This window comes from Podarcis muralis, chromosome 10 (genome assembly GCF_964188315.1).
Source record: "Podarcis muralis chromosome 10, rPodMur119.hap1.1, whole genome shotgun sequence".
Lineage (NCBI taxonomy): Eukaryota > Metazoa > Chordata > Lepidosauria > Squamata > Lacertidae > Podarcis > Podarcis muralis.
Genome location: NC_135664.1, coordinates 65,221,577 through 65,237,335, shown reverse-complemented (window position 1 = coordinate 65,237,335; position 15,759 = coordinate 65,221,577). Strand labels below are relative to the sequence as shown.

At 46.2% G+C, this 15,759-nt stretch overlaps 1 protein-coding gene across 1 annotated transcript in view; it reads right to left on the bottom strand.

Moving 5' to 3' along the window:
- The window catches only part of IRAG2 (inositol 1,4,5-triphosphate receptor associated 2), a 60,575-nt gene that overhangs the window by 27,987 nt on the left and 16,829 nt on the right, over positions 1 to 15,759 (bottom strand). Inside the window, exons 10-18 of the mRNA XM_077935608.1 lie at positions 12,440 to 12,499; positions 12,263 to 12,327; positions 12,058 to 12,160; positions 10,258 to 10,371; positions 9,320 to 9,412; positions 6,095 to 6,258; positions 4,044 to 4,158; positions 1,612 to 1,774; positions 69 to 130 (exon numbers count right to left, since the gene is read on the bottom strand). Coding sequence (XP_077791734.1) covers positions 69 to 130; positions 1,612 to 1,774; positions 4,044 to 4,158; positions 6,095 to 6,258; positions 9,320 to 9,412; positions 10,258 to 10,371; positions 12,058 to 12,160; positions 12,263 to 12,327; positions 12,440 to 12,499 — 939 coding nt within the window. The remainder of the gene's footprint in view (positions 1 to 68; positions 131 to 1,611; positions 1,775 to 4,043; positions 4,159 to 6,094; positions 6,259 to 9,319; positions 9,413 to 10,257; positions 10,372 to 12,057; positions 12,161 to 12,262; positions 12,328 to 12,439; positions 12,500 to 15,759) is intronic.

The following is a 15,759-nucleotide window of genomic DNA, read 5'->3' as shown; positions in this document are numbered from 1 at the left end:
TCTGCTTGGGTTCACTAATTTTGCAGTAATAATAATAATAATAATAATAATAATAATAATAATAATACCTGACAAAGAACTCCACACAACAGTCCTTCAAAATGCTTCTGCCTGAGCAAGTCAAGGGCAGCTAAGAAGCAAGACATTGTAAGGATTGATCAGAAGCTATCCAAATTGTACAAGAGTTTGTCTTCTTTAGCCAAAATAAAAGTAGTCCACCAATATGCGTACAAAAATGGTGGGATAACCAGCCACTTATAACCAACATTCTTAAGTCTAATTAATGCATGAAGGGGTTAATACCATAGAGTAAGCTGTGCTGTCAGGCTTAGTCATGTCACTTCCCTTACCTTGGGAGGAAATAGGTCAGGCATCCCCAACCTGCGGCCCTCCAGATATTTTGGCCTACAACTCCCATGATCCCTAGCAAACATGACCAGTGGTCAGGGATGATGGGAATTGTAGTCCAAAATATCTGGAGGGCTGAAGGTTGGGGATGCCTGAAATAGGTAATCAAGCCTATTGTTCCCTGTGCAGACTACCTTAGAAGCTCAGCATGTGAAGAGGTCTGAGCTGGTTGCTCCAGGCTTAGCTCTCACCAGTCAGTCTTGACTTCCTATACCAATAAACTAGGAACTTTGTAAGTAAGTTATGTTTTACTGCCTGTGCAACTTATCTGACTGATGTATGCAAAAGCATATGAATCTGACCTTTGAAGAGTTTGCAAGTAAACCAATTTTTAACTTACCAAACATGTAGTCTTTTCTTATGTTGTGGGGAGAGGGAAATTTTGGAATTCACTTGGAGAAACATATTTTAAAGGTCTAACAGTCTATATTTCCACACTTTACTTTGCTACATATTTTGTGACTTTAAATCTCTGCTGGGATTCTCTCATCAAAGAGTACTTGCCCCAAAGTTGGACCTTGGTATTCAGAAATTCATATACATATATAGCACCAACAATAACTGCAAGTCCTAAAGAAACTGTGGCAAAGCCACAACAGAACTGGGGACCACTTTCACGTAAAAACATAAGGACAGGCAAATGTTGATTTCTGAGCGAGATTCAGAATAGACACCAATGATATGCCTCTATTAACATTATTAATAGAGGAACTCTGCACCAAGTTCTCCTAGGAGGCAGGAGGAAAAGTTGTTTGAAGTACAAAAATACACTTGGACAGTATCTAAAGCGATAGATCAAAAAAACATTGCATCCTCCAAGCAGCAGCATTTGAGGCACAAATTCTCAGATGTGTTCCAGGTCACAGCTGGGTAAGGAGTGTCAGGTTGTTCGGCCTTGTTACTACATTGGGCTCCAATTGGATCCTTCAAATCGCTCCCAATGCATGGACACTGGATAATTTTTACCCATTAATAAGCACATCTCTTTGCACAAGTAGATGCTCTGAAATTTTGTACTGCTCCGAATTTTGCAATATGGTTCTCAGCTCAAAATGAAAAACAAAACACGAAAATTTGATGGTAAGATTGGGTATTTTAGGACGAAACCCAGAGTGAAGCAAACACTCCCATTTTCATTCAGGCCAAAGAACACATGCCAGCTGCCCTTAAGTCACGAAAAGAGTAACTTCAAGCGATACTTACTGCTCTGCTCTTTAGCTTTCAGTTCCAGCACCTGGCAAGTGCGTGTTAAGTTTATATTTACACTCCGGAGGTTTGTTTGCTCAGCGATGCTCTCTTCCAGCTCCCTTTGCAAAGACCTTGCTTCCAGCCTGGCAGCGTGAAGGTCATTCTCCTGATCCTTAGCCTGCGGGAGCAACAGCAAGTCAGCAAAGTTTCAAGATCCCTTCTAGACCGCTCAGCAGACCTCACACAAACAAAAGCCGAAATGCATCTGCTAACTCTCTCCGGAAGCAATGAACTCCTGATCTGCCTCTTCATATATATATAGTTTTAACACTCGCAGGTTCTGTTGGTTTTCTCTGAGCAGACGTATGTGTCAAGTCGCTTCTTTCCTGCGTAAGGCGCTTAAAAGCCACCAACCCTTCCTCTCAGCTTAGACTTCCTCTGCATTCAGAATTTTGCAAGTTCCAGCGAACGCACAGGTTCTGCTTTTGCCCAAACACACAGGATGCACTCTACAAGGGCTACCTTGCCAGCAACCGCAAAGGTCAGGCCCTCTAGCACTTCATAGATGAAGATAAAACCCTTGTTCTTATTCCGTCACCAAGAGACCTCTTCCCCAAAACTGCATGTTGAAGCGTTACCGTTATCGACAGATCAAAACAATCTCAGCAGCTGCATTCTGTGTGAAGCAGGGAAAAGAACACCAGGTTGTGTCCTACCCATGCTCTCCAAGTTCACATGTATGTGCACTGAAGTTGTGATGTGCGATGCATGGTGCTGACCTTTAAAACCCTAAACGGTCTCGGTCCTGTATACCTGAAGGAGCGTCTCTACCCCCATCGTTCAGCCCGGACGCTGAGATCCAGTGCCAAGGGCCTTTTGGTGGTTCCCTCATTGCGAGAAGTTACTGGGAAACAGATAGAGGGCCTTCTTGGTAGTGGCGCCCGCCCTGTGGAATGCCCTCCCATCAGATGTCAAGGAAATAAGCAGCTATCCTATTTTTAAAAGACATCTGAAGGCTGTTTGGGGAAGATTTTAATATTTAATGCTGTATTGTTTTTAAAGCTTGATTGGGAGCCGCCCAGAGTGGCTGGGGAAACTCAGCCAGATGGGCGGGGTATAAATAAATAAATAAATAATAAATAAATAAATAAATAAATATATTATTATTATTATTATTATTATTATTATTATTATTATTAACTCCCCCGCCTCACCCCGGGCCCAAACTTGGCAAGACGGTGGCGATCTTCAGTGGGATTCAGATTCATTGGAAAGACTGTAGTTCAGTGATAGGAAAACACCACCTTGCCTGTTCATACGTTCCTGTGATAGGAAGGTCAGGGAAGGTGCTCCCGACACCCAGCCCATGCAGGCGCTGAAGACGTGGGCTGTACATGGGTGTACGGAAATCCTTTACCTTCACCTTTTTAAACTCAGCACAAGGAGCAGAACTCTGGCTTCTGCTGCCTTTAAGAATAGGGCCATAGCTCAATTGTAGACCACCTGCTTTGCATGCGGAAGGTCCCAGGTCTATTCCTGGTAGGGATGGGGAATAAGACTCCTACCTGGAACCTCGCATAAGACCATGCCAGACAGTGGAGACAATAGTGAGCTAGATAGACCATTGGCCATTCCTATGCTCCCAGAGGCACTCAGGGGGCACTAGAGTCAGCTGCCTTTAAAGAAAAAGGAGAAGGAGGAAGTAGCTCTAGTCCCACCAACACCACAATAAGTACCTCAAAACAGGGGATGCTGAATCATTGCACACACATGCAAAGTAGGATATGGAAATCCAATTGCCACTCTGTAATAGTATTTGTCCGTATAGTAAAAGCTATGGTTTTCCCAGTAGTGATGTGTGGAAGTGAGAGCTGGATGATCAAGAAGGCTGATTGCCGAAGAATGGATGCTTTTGAATTATGGTGCTGGAGGAGACTCTTGAGAGTCCCATAGACTGCAAGAAGATCAAACCTCTCCATTCTGAAGGAAACCAGCCCTGAGTGCTCACTGGAAGGACAGATCCTGAAGCTGAGGCTCCAAGACTTTGGTCACATCATGAGAAGAGAAGACTCCCTGGAAAAGACCCTGATGTTGGGAAAGATGGAGGGCACAAGGAGAAGGGGACGACAGAGGAGGAGATGGTTGGACAGTGTTCTTGAAGCTACCAGCATGAATTTGACCAAACTGTGGGAGGCAGTGGAAGACAGGAGTGCCTGGTATGCTCTGGTCCATGGGGTCATGAAGAGTTGGACACGACTAAACGACTAAACAACAAACAATAGGATTTGTCTCTTTCGTCTCTGCCTTAGTTTTAGGCCTTCCTTCTCTGAGGCACCAAACAAGACAATGTCTTCCACATCCTGCTCTTGTCCTCCAAAGTTGTCCTTCCTCCATCTTCCTGTATGCAAAGTCTTAAAAGCAAGAGCAGCACAACATGCTGCACTTACCCGCTTGCTGGCATCCTCAAGTTGTTGGGTTAGATCTTGCAGTGCTGATCTCAAGATGCATTCTTCTGACACAGTGTCCTCTTTCAGCCGTCTGGCCAACTCCAGTTCATGCTGCCTAAGGGATATAAGGCAAGAGGAGCTTGAGGGCACGCAGAGCATTTTAGAGCAGCACTGCTCAGAAATGTAATTCAAATTCTGCTTGATGGTATATGGCCAGTCCAAACCTAGAAGCATTGTTGGGTACACCTGCCCATCTCCTACACCTGTGCAGGTCCACGTTCTTCTAGCTCCCTTTCTCCTACCAGGCATCTCTTCTCTGTCACCACTTAGAAGTAACTGGGCCCATGGCACACAGGGACTCATTTGTCCCATTCAACAGAGTCGAATCCCTTAGGCACAAACGCCAGATTAGCAAAGAGTTTCAGAATTCAAGGAATTTCCAAATGGGGGGGGGGGGCGGAAATCAAGCATTAACGTCCCAACAGATCTTGCTTCTCCATTAGGTTTCCGGGGAGCCCTAAATCTAGCACAACGCAAGACATGTCTCTGTTCCTCCAGCTTCAGCTGAAATTCTCTCTCACACAACTCTCACATACCCAGCCCTGCTTGGCCTATTGTTCTCCATTCTAGGATAATAGGATCATAGTGTAGGAAGGGGCCTTGAGGGTCATCTATTCCAACCCCCAGCAATGCAGGAATCCTGCCCACAGCCATTCTTGGGTGGGCTCCAACCACCAACCTTCTGGTTAACAGCCAGACATGCTGACCCATTTCTCCATGATGTGGCATCCAGCCAGGTGAAGTGAGAAAAAATTGTCTCTGTGGCAACCAGATGCACCAAGCTAGGGGGCTGAGATGTCTTTGGCTCCCTCCATGTTGAGGGGGCCCAGCGCATCACAGCTTTAGCTCCCGGCTCTGCCAGAGCACTCATCCTCCTCCAGAGGATGTGATGGCACACACATGTGATGCATGATGTCACACATGAGCAACGTGCACTGGGCCACTTCAATCATGGAGGCAACCTGGTGCCTTGAAGGTGCAGGTGTTGGATACTTAACTGAGCTGCCATGGTCATTAGGTAAAGGTAAAGATACCCCTGACTCTTAGGTCCAGTCGCGGACGACTCTGGGGTTGCGCGCTCATCTCGCTTTATAGGCCGAGGGAGCCAGCATTTGTCTGCAGACAGCTTCCTGGTCATGTGGCCAGCATGACCAAGCCACTTCTGGTGAACCAGAGCAGCACACAGAAACGCCGTTTACCTTCCCGCCAGAGTGGTACCTATTTATCTACTTGCACTTGACGTGCTTTTGAACTGCTAGGTGGGCAGGAGCTAGGACAGAACAACGGGAGCTCACCCCGTCACGGGGATTCAAACTGCTGACCTTCCAATCAGCAAATTCTAGGCTCTGTGGTTTAGACCACAGCGCCACCTGCGTCTCTGCCATGGTCCTTACCTTGACCTATTTAGCAGATCCTAACCTGACAAACCTCCTACAGATCCTAACCTGACAAATACAGGATCACTGCTTGGGTAGGGACCCAGGGGTATCATTCAGACTGAACCCCACCCCCCCGGGACTCACAGCAACACACACACACACACACACACACACACACACACACACACTACTGTGAACAAATCTGTTTTCTCTCAATTTCTCATTTTTCCAGTAGTAAGTTTAGTTTGCCACATTTTTGCAGGCTTGCAATTAAAAACCAGAAACACTCATGTGCAAGTTTCTCAGCATTCTGTTTCTTCTAACGCACACACTTTCCTATGCAATTTTCCCTTATATACACCTCTTCTTGCAAACCATTTCCCCCAGTATAATGCACTTTTCTCTGTTCTTTTTGCCAGTACACACGACTTTCCCCTCATGTACATATATTTTGGTTTAAGAACTGCATTGCAAATCTCAAAGGACGTCTGAGTGTTTCGGTTTGCCTGTTGCTTCAGGAAGTGAAAGTTGCAATCTGAATCAAATTTCTGCCCCATCCCCAACACGCACGTACTAAAAACTAAAAGAAGGAGAAGGGAGGGGGGAAATAACCTGGATGAAAGTGCTTTCTTCAAGTGCAGCTGTTCAGTTCTCATCCTCCTGAGGTTTCCTGCCATCTTTATAAGCTCCTTGTCCAATGAGTCCTTCTGAGCTTCCAAGAGATCAAGTCTCTGAAGCCAAAGAGTTATTTTCTTCGCCAGATCTTGCTTGAGCTCCTGTATTGACATTTTAACAAGAATCCAATATGGAGTGTTCAGAAGAAATCCTTAGCAAGCTATTTGCTATGAATGTGTGCTGGTTTAACCTGAAAAAGCCCCATTCCCATTTAAATTTGGATCAAATAAATACAAAGGAAAATTAACCTGAATGTAGTAATAACTGGGAGAAAGGCAATGGCAAACCTAGACAGCATCTTAAAAAGCAGAGACATCACCTTGCCAACAAAAGTCCATATAGTTAAAGCTATGGTTTTCCCAGTAGTGATGTATGGAAGTGAGAGCTGGACCATAAAGAAGGCTGATCGCCAAAGAATTGATGCTTTTGAGTTATGGTGCTGGAGGAGACTCTTGAGAGTCCCATGGACTGCAAGAAGATCAAACGTATCCATTCTGAAGGAAATCAGCCCTGAGTGCTCACTGGAAGGACAGATCCTGAAGCTGAGGCTCCAATACTTTGGCCACCTCATGAGAAGAGAAGACTCCCTGGAAAGGACCCTGATGTTGGGGAAGATAGAGGGCACAAGGAGAAGGGGACGACAGAGGGCGAGATGGTTGGACAGTGTTCTCGAAACTACGAACATGAATCTGACCAAACTGTGGGAGGCAGTGGAAGACAGGAGTGCCTGGCGTGCTCTGGTCCATGGGGTCACGAAGAGTCGGACACGACTAAACGACTAAACAACAACAAGTACTAACTGCAAAGTAATGCCTTGTTCTGCTTTCTCTTTTGTACTTGCTCACTGGGAATTATTTTGCTGGAATGGTGGGTGGGGAGAGACAGACAGACTGCGGTCCCTATGTTGGGGGATGGGGAAATGAAGTCACCTCACACACACACCCCTCAAAAAAGCACAGCATTGCTGCAAAGGTCCTTAAGAAGAGGCTGGCTTGCCTCCTGTTAGCGAAGCCACTTAAATAATTGTTATGTACTGAGTTGAATAGGATCCAAAATGCAACAGTCTGATTGGTCCTAGAACAATAGGATTCAGAATACAGCAGTCTGATTGGTCCTAGAACAATAGGATCCAGAATGCAGCAGTCTGATTGGTCCACAGGAGCCACCCAATCCAGCTCCAGGTGGAAGTGAAACCGCAACCTGATTGGCTAATTCCGGGATTCTCCTGTAGGCCAATCACTTGGGGCCCATTGTGTAAATGAGGTACAGTCATACCTCGGGTTGAATGTGCTTCGGGTTGAGCATGTTCAAGTTGCGCTCCGCGGCAAACCAGAAGTAACAGAATGCGTTACTTCCAGGTTTCGCTGCTCGCGCAGATGCTCAAAATGACGTCATGCGCATGCACGGAAGCGGCAAAACGTGACCCGCGCATGCGCAGACGTGCCGTTGCAGCTTATGTTGTGTTCAGGATGTAAACAGGGCTCTGGAACGGATCCTGTTCGCATCCCGAGGTACCACTGTATATAAAGCAGACATTCTGGGGAAAATTCCATCCCTCCTCACCACTATGAGCTGAATAAAGAGCATGAAATCCACTCTCGACTCTGAGTATATTTCAATAATGCAGAGTCCAGAGATAGGACAAAATCTTGTCAAGACTTTTCAGTGCTCAAGCGGATGAAAAACGGCACATAATTTGAGGAGAAAGGAATGGAGGTCTCATCTTTCTTAATTGAGGCCTCATACGTAGCAGGGAAGCATTCAACCAAATGTACAGATGAAAAACTCTCTCAGAACTACACAGCCAATCAGGGCACATCCTGCTTCAGCTCTGGCAGGGTCCTAGAGTCCTCCCTCCTCCTTCCCAAAGCCTTCTTAGAGCTTTCCCTGCTTTGGGGTGAAGGTGGGAGGGCTCTAGCACCCTGTCAGAGACTCATGCCTCCTTCCCAAAACCCAGCACAGCTTTGGGAAAGCAGCAGAAGGGGGGGGAGGAGGTAATTTTTGGCCTTGCACAAGTGCCACAGTACAGTGGTACCTCTGGTTGCAAATGGGATCCATTCCGGAGGCCCGTTTGCAACCTGAAAAGAACGCAACCCACGTCTGCGCGTGCGCGGGTTGCGATTCGTTGCTTCTGCACATGTGCCTGACATCATTCTGCGCATGCACAAGCAGTGAAACCCGGCAGTAACCCTTTCCGGTACTTCTGGGTCGCCACGGGACACAACCTGAAAATGCGCAACTTGAAGCAAACATAACATGAGGTATGACTGTACCCAAGTCTGCCACTGTCGGAAGTGCCAAGACTCTTCATTCACTTAAATGAAGGGGTAACCCCCTTGTGGCGTTTGCCTCCTAGGTGGGTCATAAGGAAAGGGTTAAATGAGTGTGATGTGATTGGCCAGAGAGAAACTGATAGGAGGAGTTAGAGTTAGAGTCGGAGTTGTGTGGAAGTTAGTTGAGAGTTGGGAGTTGGAGAAGGAAGAGGGAGGATAAGTCTGTGGGTTGGTCGAGTTATGTGGTGAGGGAGTGAGAGGAACTGTTAGGCGGAGTCAGATAGATAGTTGGGATAATCCGTTTGAAGTTGTTAGGAATGAATAAGACAGTAAAGAAACTAAGTTTAAGAAACTGACAAGAAAAATTAACGGAAACCATAAACTTGTTCATGCTTCTAAAAATAAACTTGATTATTTGTTAATGTTAACAACTGTCTGGACTCCGTGTGTACTTGAGGGAAACGGGTTGGTGGCAGCGAAGAAAGCAATCACAGTGGTGGCACAGGGTCAATAGACCGTCAAACGTCCGGGGACCCTGTGTGATCGCCACACCCCTCCAAAAACCCCCAGCCATAACCTGAAATGTTCAGGTGGGGGAGAGAAATTCACACCTTCTGCCAAGCACCCTGGGGGGGGGGGGGACAGGGTCCCAGTTGAATTCGGAACAGTAGGCCCCTTTCTGAAAACACAAATCAAGATCAAGAATACAAACGAACTAAGTGTGAATGTTAAAAATGTGAAGGACTGCTTTGTGAAAGAATTTACAAAACCCCAAAGAGGGATATTTTTGTGCCAGTACACATCCCTTCAAGCTCCGCCCAAGGTCTTGTAATTCAGACGGTAGGGAGGTGTCCTAAAGCACCCTTTCTAGCCATTCAGTAACATTTACCATGAGCTTATTCTTATGGGCTTCTTGCATATTGGCCTCAAAGCCCTCTGCCTGCAGGATGGCTATTTCCTCCACTTGAGAAAGTTCTTGCTTCTGTAAAGAAAAAGGTCACGTCCCATGAACTTTCACATCTAAACAGTAACACGCTGTTATGTACTGAGTTGAGTAGGATTCAGAATGCAGCAGTCTGATTGGTCCACAGGAGCCACCCAATCCAGCTCCAGGTGGAAGTGACTCCGCAACCTGATTGGCCTACAGGTGAACCCCAGAATTAGCCAATCACATGGGGCCCATTGTGTAATAATGTATATAAAGCAGACATTCTGGGGGAACTTCCATTCCTCCTCACCACTATGGGCTGAATAAAGAGCATGAAATCCACTCTTGACTCCGAGTATATTTCACCTGTGCAGCTCTTTTGGTGTGGAACCTTAGCAACGAGAGGCTATTTGCTTCTCTAAAATATGCAGTGCCTGTGAAGGAATAGGACTGTTTCAAAAGGACTAAGCCACTAAACCAGTGTTTCTCAACCTGTGGGTCCCCAGATGTTGTTGGACTACAACTCCCATCTTCCCTGACCACTGGTCATGCTGGCTAGGAATGATGGGAGTTGTAGTCCAACAACACCTGGGGACCCACAGGTTGAGAAACACTGTGCTAAACAGATAAGCATACATATCGGCAGCTATTATTTGCCTACCTATTCAAAAGCCTATAAGCAAACATATGTGGTGAAGTATCTAGATTTCTTGCACCACTCTAAATGCTTCTTTCAGCACTAACATACTGGGGATAGCTATGAATCGGCATAAGAAAAAAAGGATTTGCAGGAGGGAGGATGCGAAGAAGCATCTTGCTCAGGTTCTGAGATGAGCAAAAGCTTTGGAATGGTTTTGCAGTCTTCCACTTGCTATTCCACCCACAGTCTTTTTCCATACCAGTTTCTGAACGGTGGCCTTGAATTTTTCTCCCACTCTCTCCGGCCCTTGCAGGAGCAGCAAAACCTCCGCGTCCAGCGATTCATCCAGTGCAGTCCATTCGATTCCAGAGACCTGCATAGCAAAGCAATCAGAAAGGGGCCATTGTTAGGATAGAGTTCCGTTCCACCTTAAAAGGATACAGGCATGACTGTTGTGTGTCACATGCCTGTTTACTTCCAGCACAGATCTGCTGGGAGCTTCCGTTTGTACATAGCTTTTGCATTTCTGCTGTTTTGCTGGAGACGAAGGGAAGCAGACATGTTCCTTCCTTTGTTCCTGCTGCTGAATAAAATGCTGTAATATACTGCTTACGCATGGCTCTGTCTGCCTCTTCTGCTGTGGGAAGATTTATTCACTCTGCTGATAGAGCGTGCACGGGTCTCTAAATGTATCTGAGGCCCATGTCGCTGATTGATGCTGTTCCAAGGGAGACCGGTGATTGTTCGGCTGCCAGCCGGTGGCTGCAGCCAGCTGGGGGCTTGCCTGATGCCCCCGTCTCCCTGGCACTATCCCAACAGCCATATGATACAAGCTCAACCATCTGCCAAGTCTCAACACTGGCCAGAGGCTACCCTGGGCATAAACCTTTGCTTCCAAGTTGCGCTGGGAAAGTGCATCCATTTGGCTGGATGTCATTTATTTATACCGCACCACCAGTGTCCCTGGCACTTTGCAGAGTATGTGAAGGCAGGTCCCTGCCCCGAAAAGCTTCCAATCTAAAACCCAGCACCGGGGGGGGGGGGCAGTGAAGGGAGAGGGAGCAGGTGAGCTAGATGCAGTTGTATTAGCTGCATGTGCAACTAAATGCTTCTTTAGAAAGGTGCACTCGTTATCCAAAGGCACAGAAATGTGCCAGAGATCTGTGCAAAAGTGTGACAGTCTGGAACACAGCAAGGTAGTGGTCTCTGTCTCACTTCCCAGTCACATCAGGGATGTCCAACTCCCAAGTGACTGCGATCTACTCCTGGATTAAAAAACTAGCAACAATCTACCCATTTTGGGGGGAGGGGGGAACCTAAATTGTTGAGCTTTTGTGGGGGGCAAGCCAAAGTTGTTAATCTTTTTTCCAGGGGACAAGCCACAGTTGTTTACCTTTTTGGGGGGCAGACTGAAAATTCTTCTCCCATTTTTTTGGGGGGGGTGCATTGATTGAAAAAGAAATAACCCCACCAGCGGAAACTCCGTCTTCTGTTCTTGAAATACAGGATACAGTGGTGCCTCGCAAGACGAAAAGAATCCGTTCCGCAATTCTCTTCGTCTAGCGGTTTTTTCGTCTTGCGAAGCAACCCTATTAGCGGCTAAGCGGATTAGCGCTATTAGCGGTTTAGCGGCTTAGCGGCTATTAAAGGCTTAGCGGCTTAGCTGCTAAAAGGCTATTACCGGCTTAGCGGCTTAGAAAAAAAGGGGGGGAGCGGAAAAAAAATCACAAGACTAGCAAGACCATAGGGTCTTGCGAAGCAAGCCCATAGGGAAATTCGTCTTGCGAAGCAACTCAAAAACGGAAATCCCTTTCGTCTAGCAGGTTTTCCGTCTTGCGAGGCATTCGTCTTGCGGGGCACCACTGTACAGGAAGGAGCGAGGGGGCAGGGCCAGGTGCCCCTTTTCCCCAGCGGAGGAAAATGAGCCTGCGATTGACTTATATCAGCTGGGGGTCGACCTGTCGATCGCGGTCGACCAGTTGGACACCCCTGCATTAGAGGAACTGGCTCTGGGGAACCAAGGGGGAGAAGCAAATAAAATAAAATTAAAAACTCCCACCTCCGATTGCTCTTGGGCAAGCTCCAGTTCGCAGTGCAAAGAATTGGTCCCTTCAAGGATGCTGCTGTTGAATTTGTATATCAAGGGGAAGTTGAAGCCATTCCTAGCAGAAGGAGAGTCAAAGAATTAAATCTGCGAAGCTCCAAGGGCGTCTCTCATTATAAGGGCGCTGAATCTCGTCCCCTTGGAGTGCAAAAATACTCACGAGATCAACTCCTGTTGCATTTGCTGGATGTTGTTCACCAGTTTGTTCTTCTCCACCCGCAGGGTCTACAGAAAAACACAAAGCTCTCTCAAGACACAACCTTCAAGCAACACCCCCCCCCCCAATAAAGGACTCCTCTTCTGTCTCCAGCTCCCAGACAAATTATGGCAACTGTACCTCTATTACGGAGGTGTATTCCTTGAGGGTAGACTTCAGCTCCTGAATATCCAGGTCCTTCTGCACAGGTGGAAGTGTTTGAATTAGAAGTATAGGACCAGAGAGAGAGAAAGAAAAAGAGAGAACGAGAGAACGAGAGAGAGAGAGGCTAAAGGCATTGAGACAATTTCTGAAGCTGACTCCATACAAAAAAAAGCATTCCAAACAGATTGACCTAGTTCAGGGGTCTGCAACCTTTAAGACAAAAAGAGCCACTTGGACCCGTTTCCGAAGGAAAAAAAACTGGGAGCCGCAAAACTCGTCATTATAAAAATAACTTTTTTGTCACTTTTTTATTATTTCTTTGTTTGACCCCTCAGAATTACTCCTCCTCATAGAAATAAATGTTAAATTAACAAGTTATCTTTGTGTGTGTGTGTGTGTGTTCTTCACTCCCCTTCAAAACAGTGACCAGCGTACATGCCCCTTACAATGTAGCGGGCGGGAAGGTGATGTCGGGACGGTGCGTGACTAACGCATGCACCGCCCCCATGCGACGTCACAGCCAGTACAGAGCCCGCCACAGTGGGGAGTGTCGGGGCGCACAATACGCCTCCTCCCCTCGCTAGTATCCGCCCCAGAGCCGCGGCAAAGGTGTAAAAGAGCCACATGCGGCTCCGGAGCCGCGGGTTGCAGACCCCTGACCTAGTTAAAAGAAAATCGTCATGGCCATGAAAAATGAGGGACTGATCTTTTTAATAAGGCAGTGATAGCCGGAAAATGCTTGCTTAAAGGAGCATCAACAGCTTTTGATGGCTGATGGGTACTAGCTTTTGCACACACATTGTCTCTGTAAGGATATTTAGCCATTTGGATGCATCTGGGACCTGGATTAGAAGTCTGGCTTTTCCATCTGGCTAGGAAAGAAGCGCTTTGGAAAACTGCTGCTTTACAAGCCAGCAATGCATCCAACGATCTCCCATGGTCAGTTTGTACATTGGAAACAAATACGGGATTGCAGGAGGAAAGAAATTTGGCTCACATTTTAATGCAAGCCAGCCTAATCTGCACTTCCTCAAACAATACGTGGACCAAAAAATCTACCTGCCAACAAATTCACACGTCTTCAATTTTTGCGATCCAGTTTTGCAACCAAAAAATGTGCAGTGAATTCTACATGTTAGGTGAAGGGATGCCGGTGTTAGTGAAAGTAACATAAAAATGCATTGAACTGAGGGAAATGGCTTGCAAAAATGTGCACCTTGGGCAAAATGGTGTAGAAAAATGTGTATATTAAGAAAAATGTGTATGAAAAAGTTGAAGTTGCAGATTAATTTCCATGAAGGCTTAAAAATTAAAAAAAACCCAGAAACTAATGCAGAAATTGTCAATTCGAATTCAAGACTGGAAAAATGAGAAACTAAAATTGGGAGATCTTACTATCCCCAACAAAGACTCTAGGTCTTTTTTTGCTCAAACCTTCTGCTGCTCAGAGAAGTCCAGAAAACAGCTATTCAGTCCTCTACATTGAAGATGAGCTTCCACATAAAGTACTTCCAGGAGATTAGTCCAAATGACCCAGCATCGCCCATTCTGGTTGGCCAAGGACATGGGGCAAAGATGTGCCTTTGCCTTGAATGCACTCATTTGGGATCGTGCTTGTTCTATGACATTGCCAATGAACATAGAAAGAGATCCAAAGGAAGCGTACAAGGACAAGTGCTGCATTCTGTCCAGGCAGCAATTGGATGCTTGCACCCAGTTTAAAGTTTTAGGTGGTGCAGGAAGGAAGAGAAAAATGCAGAATATGTTGACAGGAGACGGGAGATTTCTATCTGAAGGTTTGTGAGCACGCTCTGCACTTGCTTCTACATTTGGAGTTCAATCCCTAGTTTGAACTACACGCCTATTTTTCAAAGGGCCAGGTAAAGAGGCTGTACCTCAATACATCCAATGTGCTTGCAGAATGAGACTTTGCAGGCAAGTTTAGGGCTTAATTTGCGGAATACCAACCTGACCCTCAAATATCTGAAACAAAGCCTCTTGCACTTTACTAATATTTAGGTTAAAAATGACACTTTGAGCTCTGTACTAAGCTTGGATCCTAGAACAATAGGTAAGTAGGATCCTAGAATACAACAACTGATTGGCTTGCAGGAGAAGACCAATCAGGCTCCAGGAGGAAGTTAATCGGCCTGTTAGGCTGGTAGGATCGTAGAATGAAACAATTGATAGGCCTGCAGGAGAAGACCAATCAGGCTCCAGGAGGGAAGCAGAATCAGCCAATCAGACGGGACTCATTGTGTAAATAATGTATATAAAAGCCTAAGGTTTGGGGGGCAATTCAATCACTGTTTTACAAGCTGCAAGAAAGAGCATGAAATCACTACAGAACTCTGAGTATATTTCACTTTGCTTGATGGACATGTGGCCCACCTGTGGTGGCTCCTTAATGTAAGGTTAGGGGAGGGTGGCATTTTCAGAGAGGGATGAGCTTAACCCTTTCCTTACCCTTGTCACCCACAATCCCTCCATCCCTGCTCTCCATCTCAAGGAAGCCAAGCTCAGACGTAGGAAACAAGTTGTTTCCACCTGCAGAAAGGCTTGCTAACGCCCTCCCTGCGCTTCCACAATCCTGGAAGATGCTCCATGTGGGCCAATTCATGCCCAGCATTATTTAAAACACCCCTGGCATACAGGAACATGTGCCCAAATGGTGTGTTTTTACATAATTCAAATCAGCTACAGGTGCTTGGAGAAGGAACAAGTCAAAGCTATGCAAAACAAGCGTTCTGGAGGGAAAGGGAAGAAGATGTTTGCATGGTACACTCCTGGCATTTTCAGGCTCATCGCTTTCTGCGGAAGATTATACACAGACCTTGCAATCTCCTGCAGCAACCAGATCCCTTCCGCCACTCTGAAAGCTCAGTGCTGGGCACAGTCAGTCTAATTCGCAGCTTGCCCAAGTAAAGATGCCAACTGGGTCTTAGGGAAAAAGGACAAGGGAGACCTGCAACAAGAATGCTGCAGCGTGCTCCAACCAGTCACACCCACTTTCAGGATACGCCATTCCACCTCCACCACACCCTGTTTTCCTCCCCCAGCTCCCACTATCAGCGTTCTGTACCCACTAAGCATACTCTGACCGCATTGTGTGATTTGGGTTTTTTTGTACTACTGTAGCTTGCAAAGCCAAAGGATACACCTTCCTTGCACATGGATGATAATGTTTTGGCCAAATAGAAAAAGGTGGCATTCAAAAAATGAGTTTGCTATAATAATAATAATAATAATAATAATAATAATAATAATAATAATAATATTTTATTTATAACCCCACC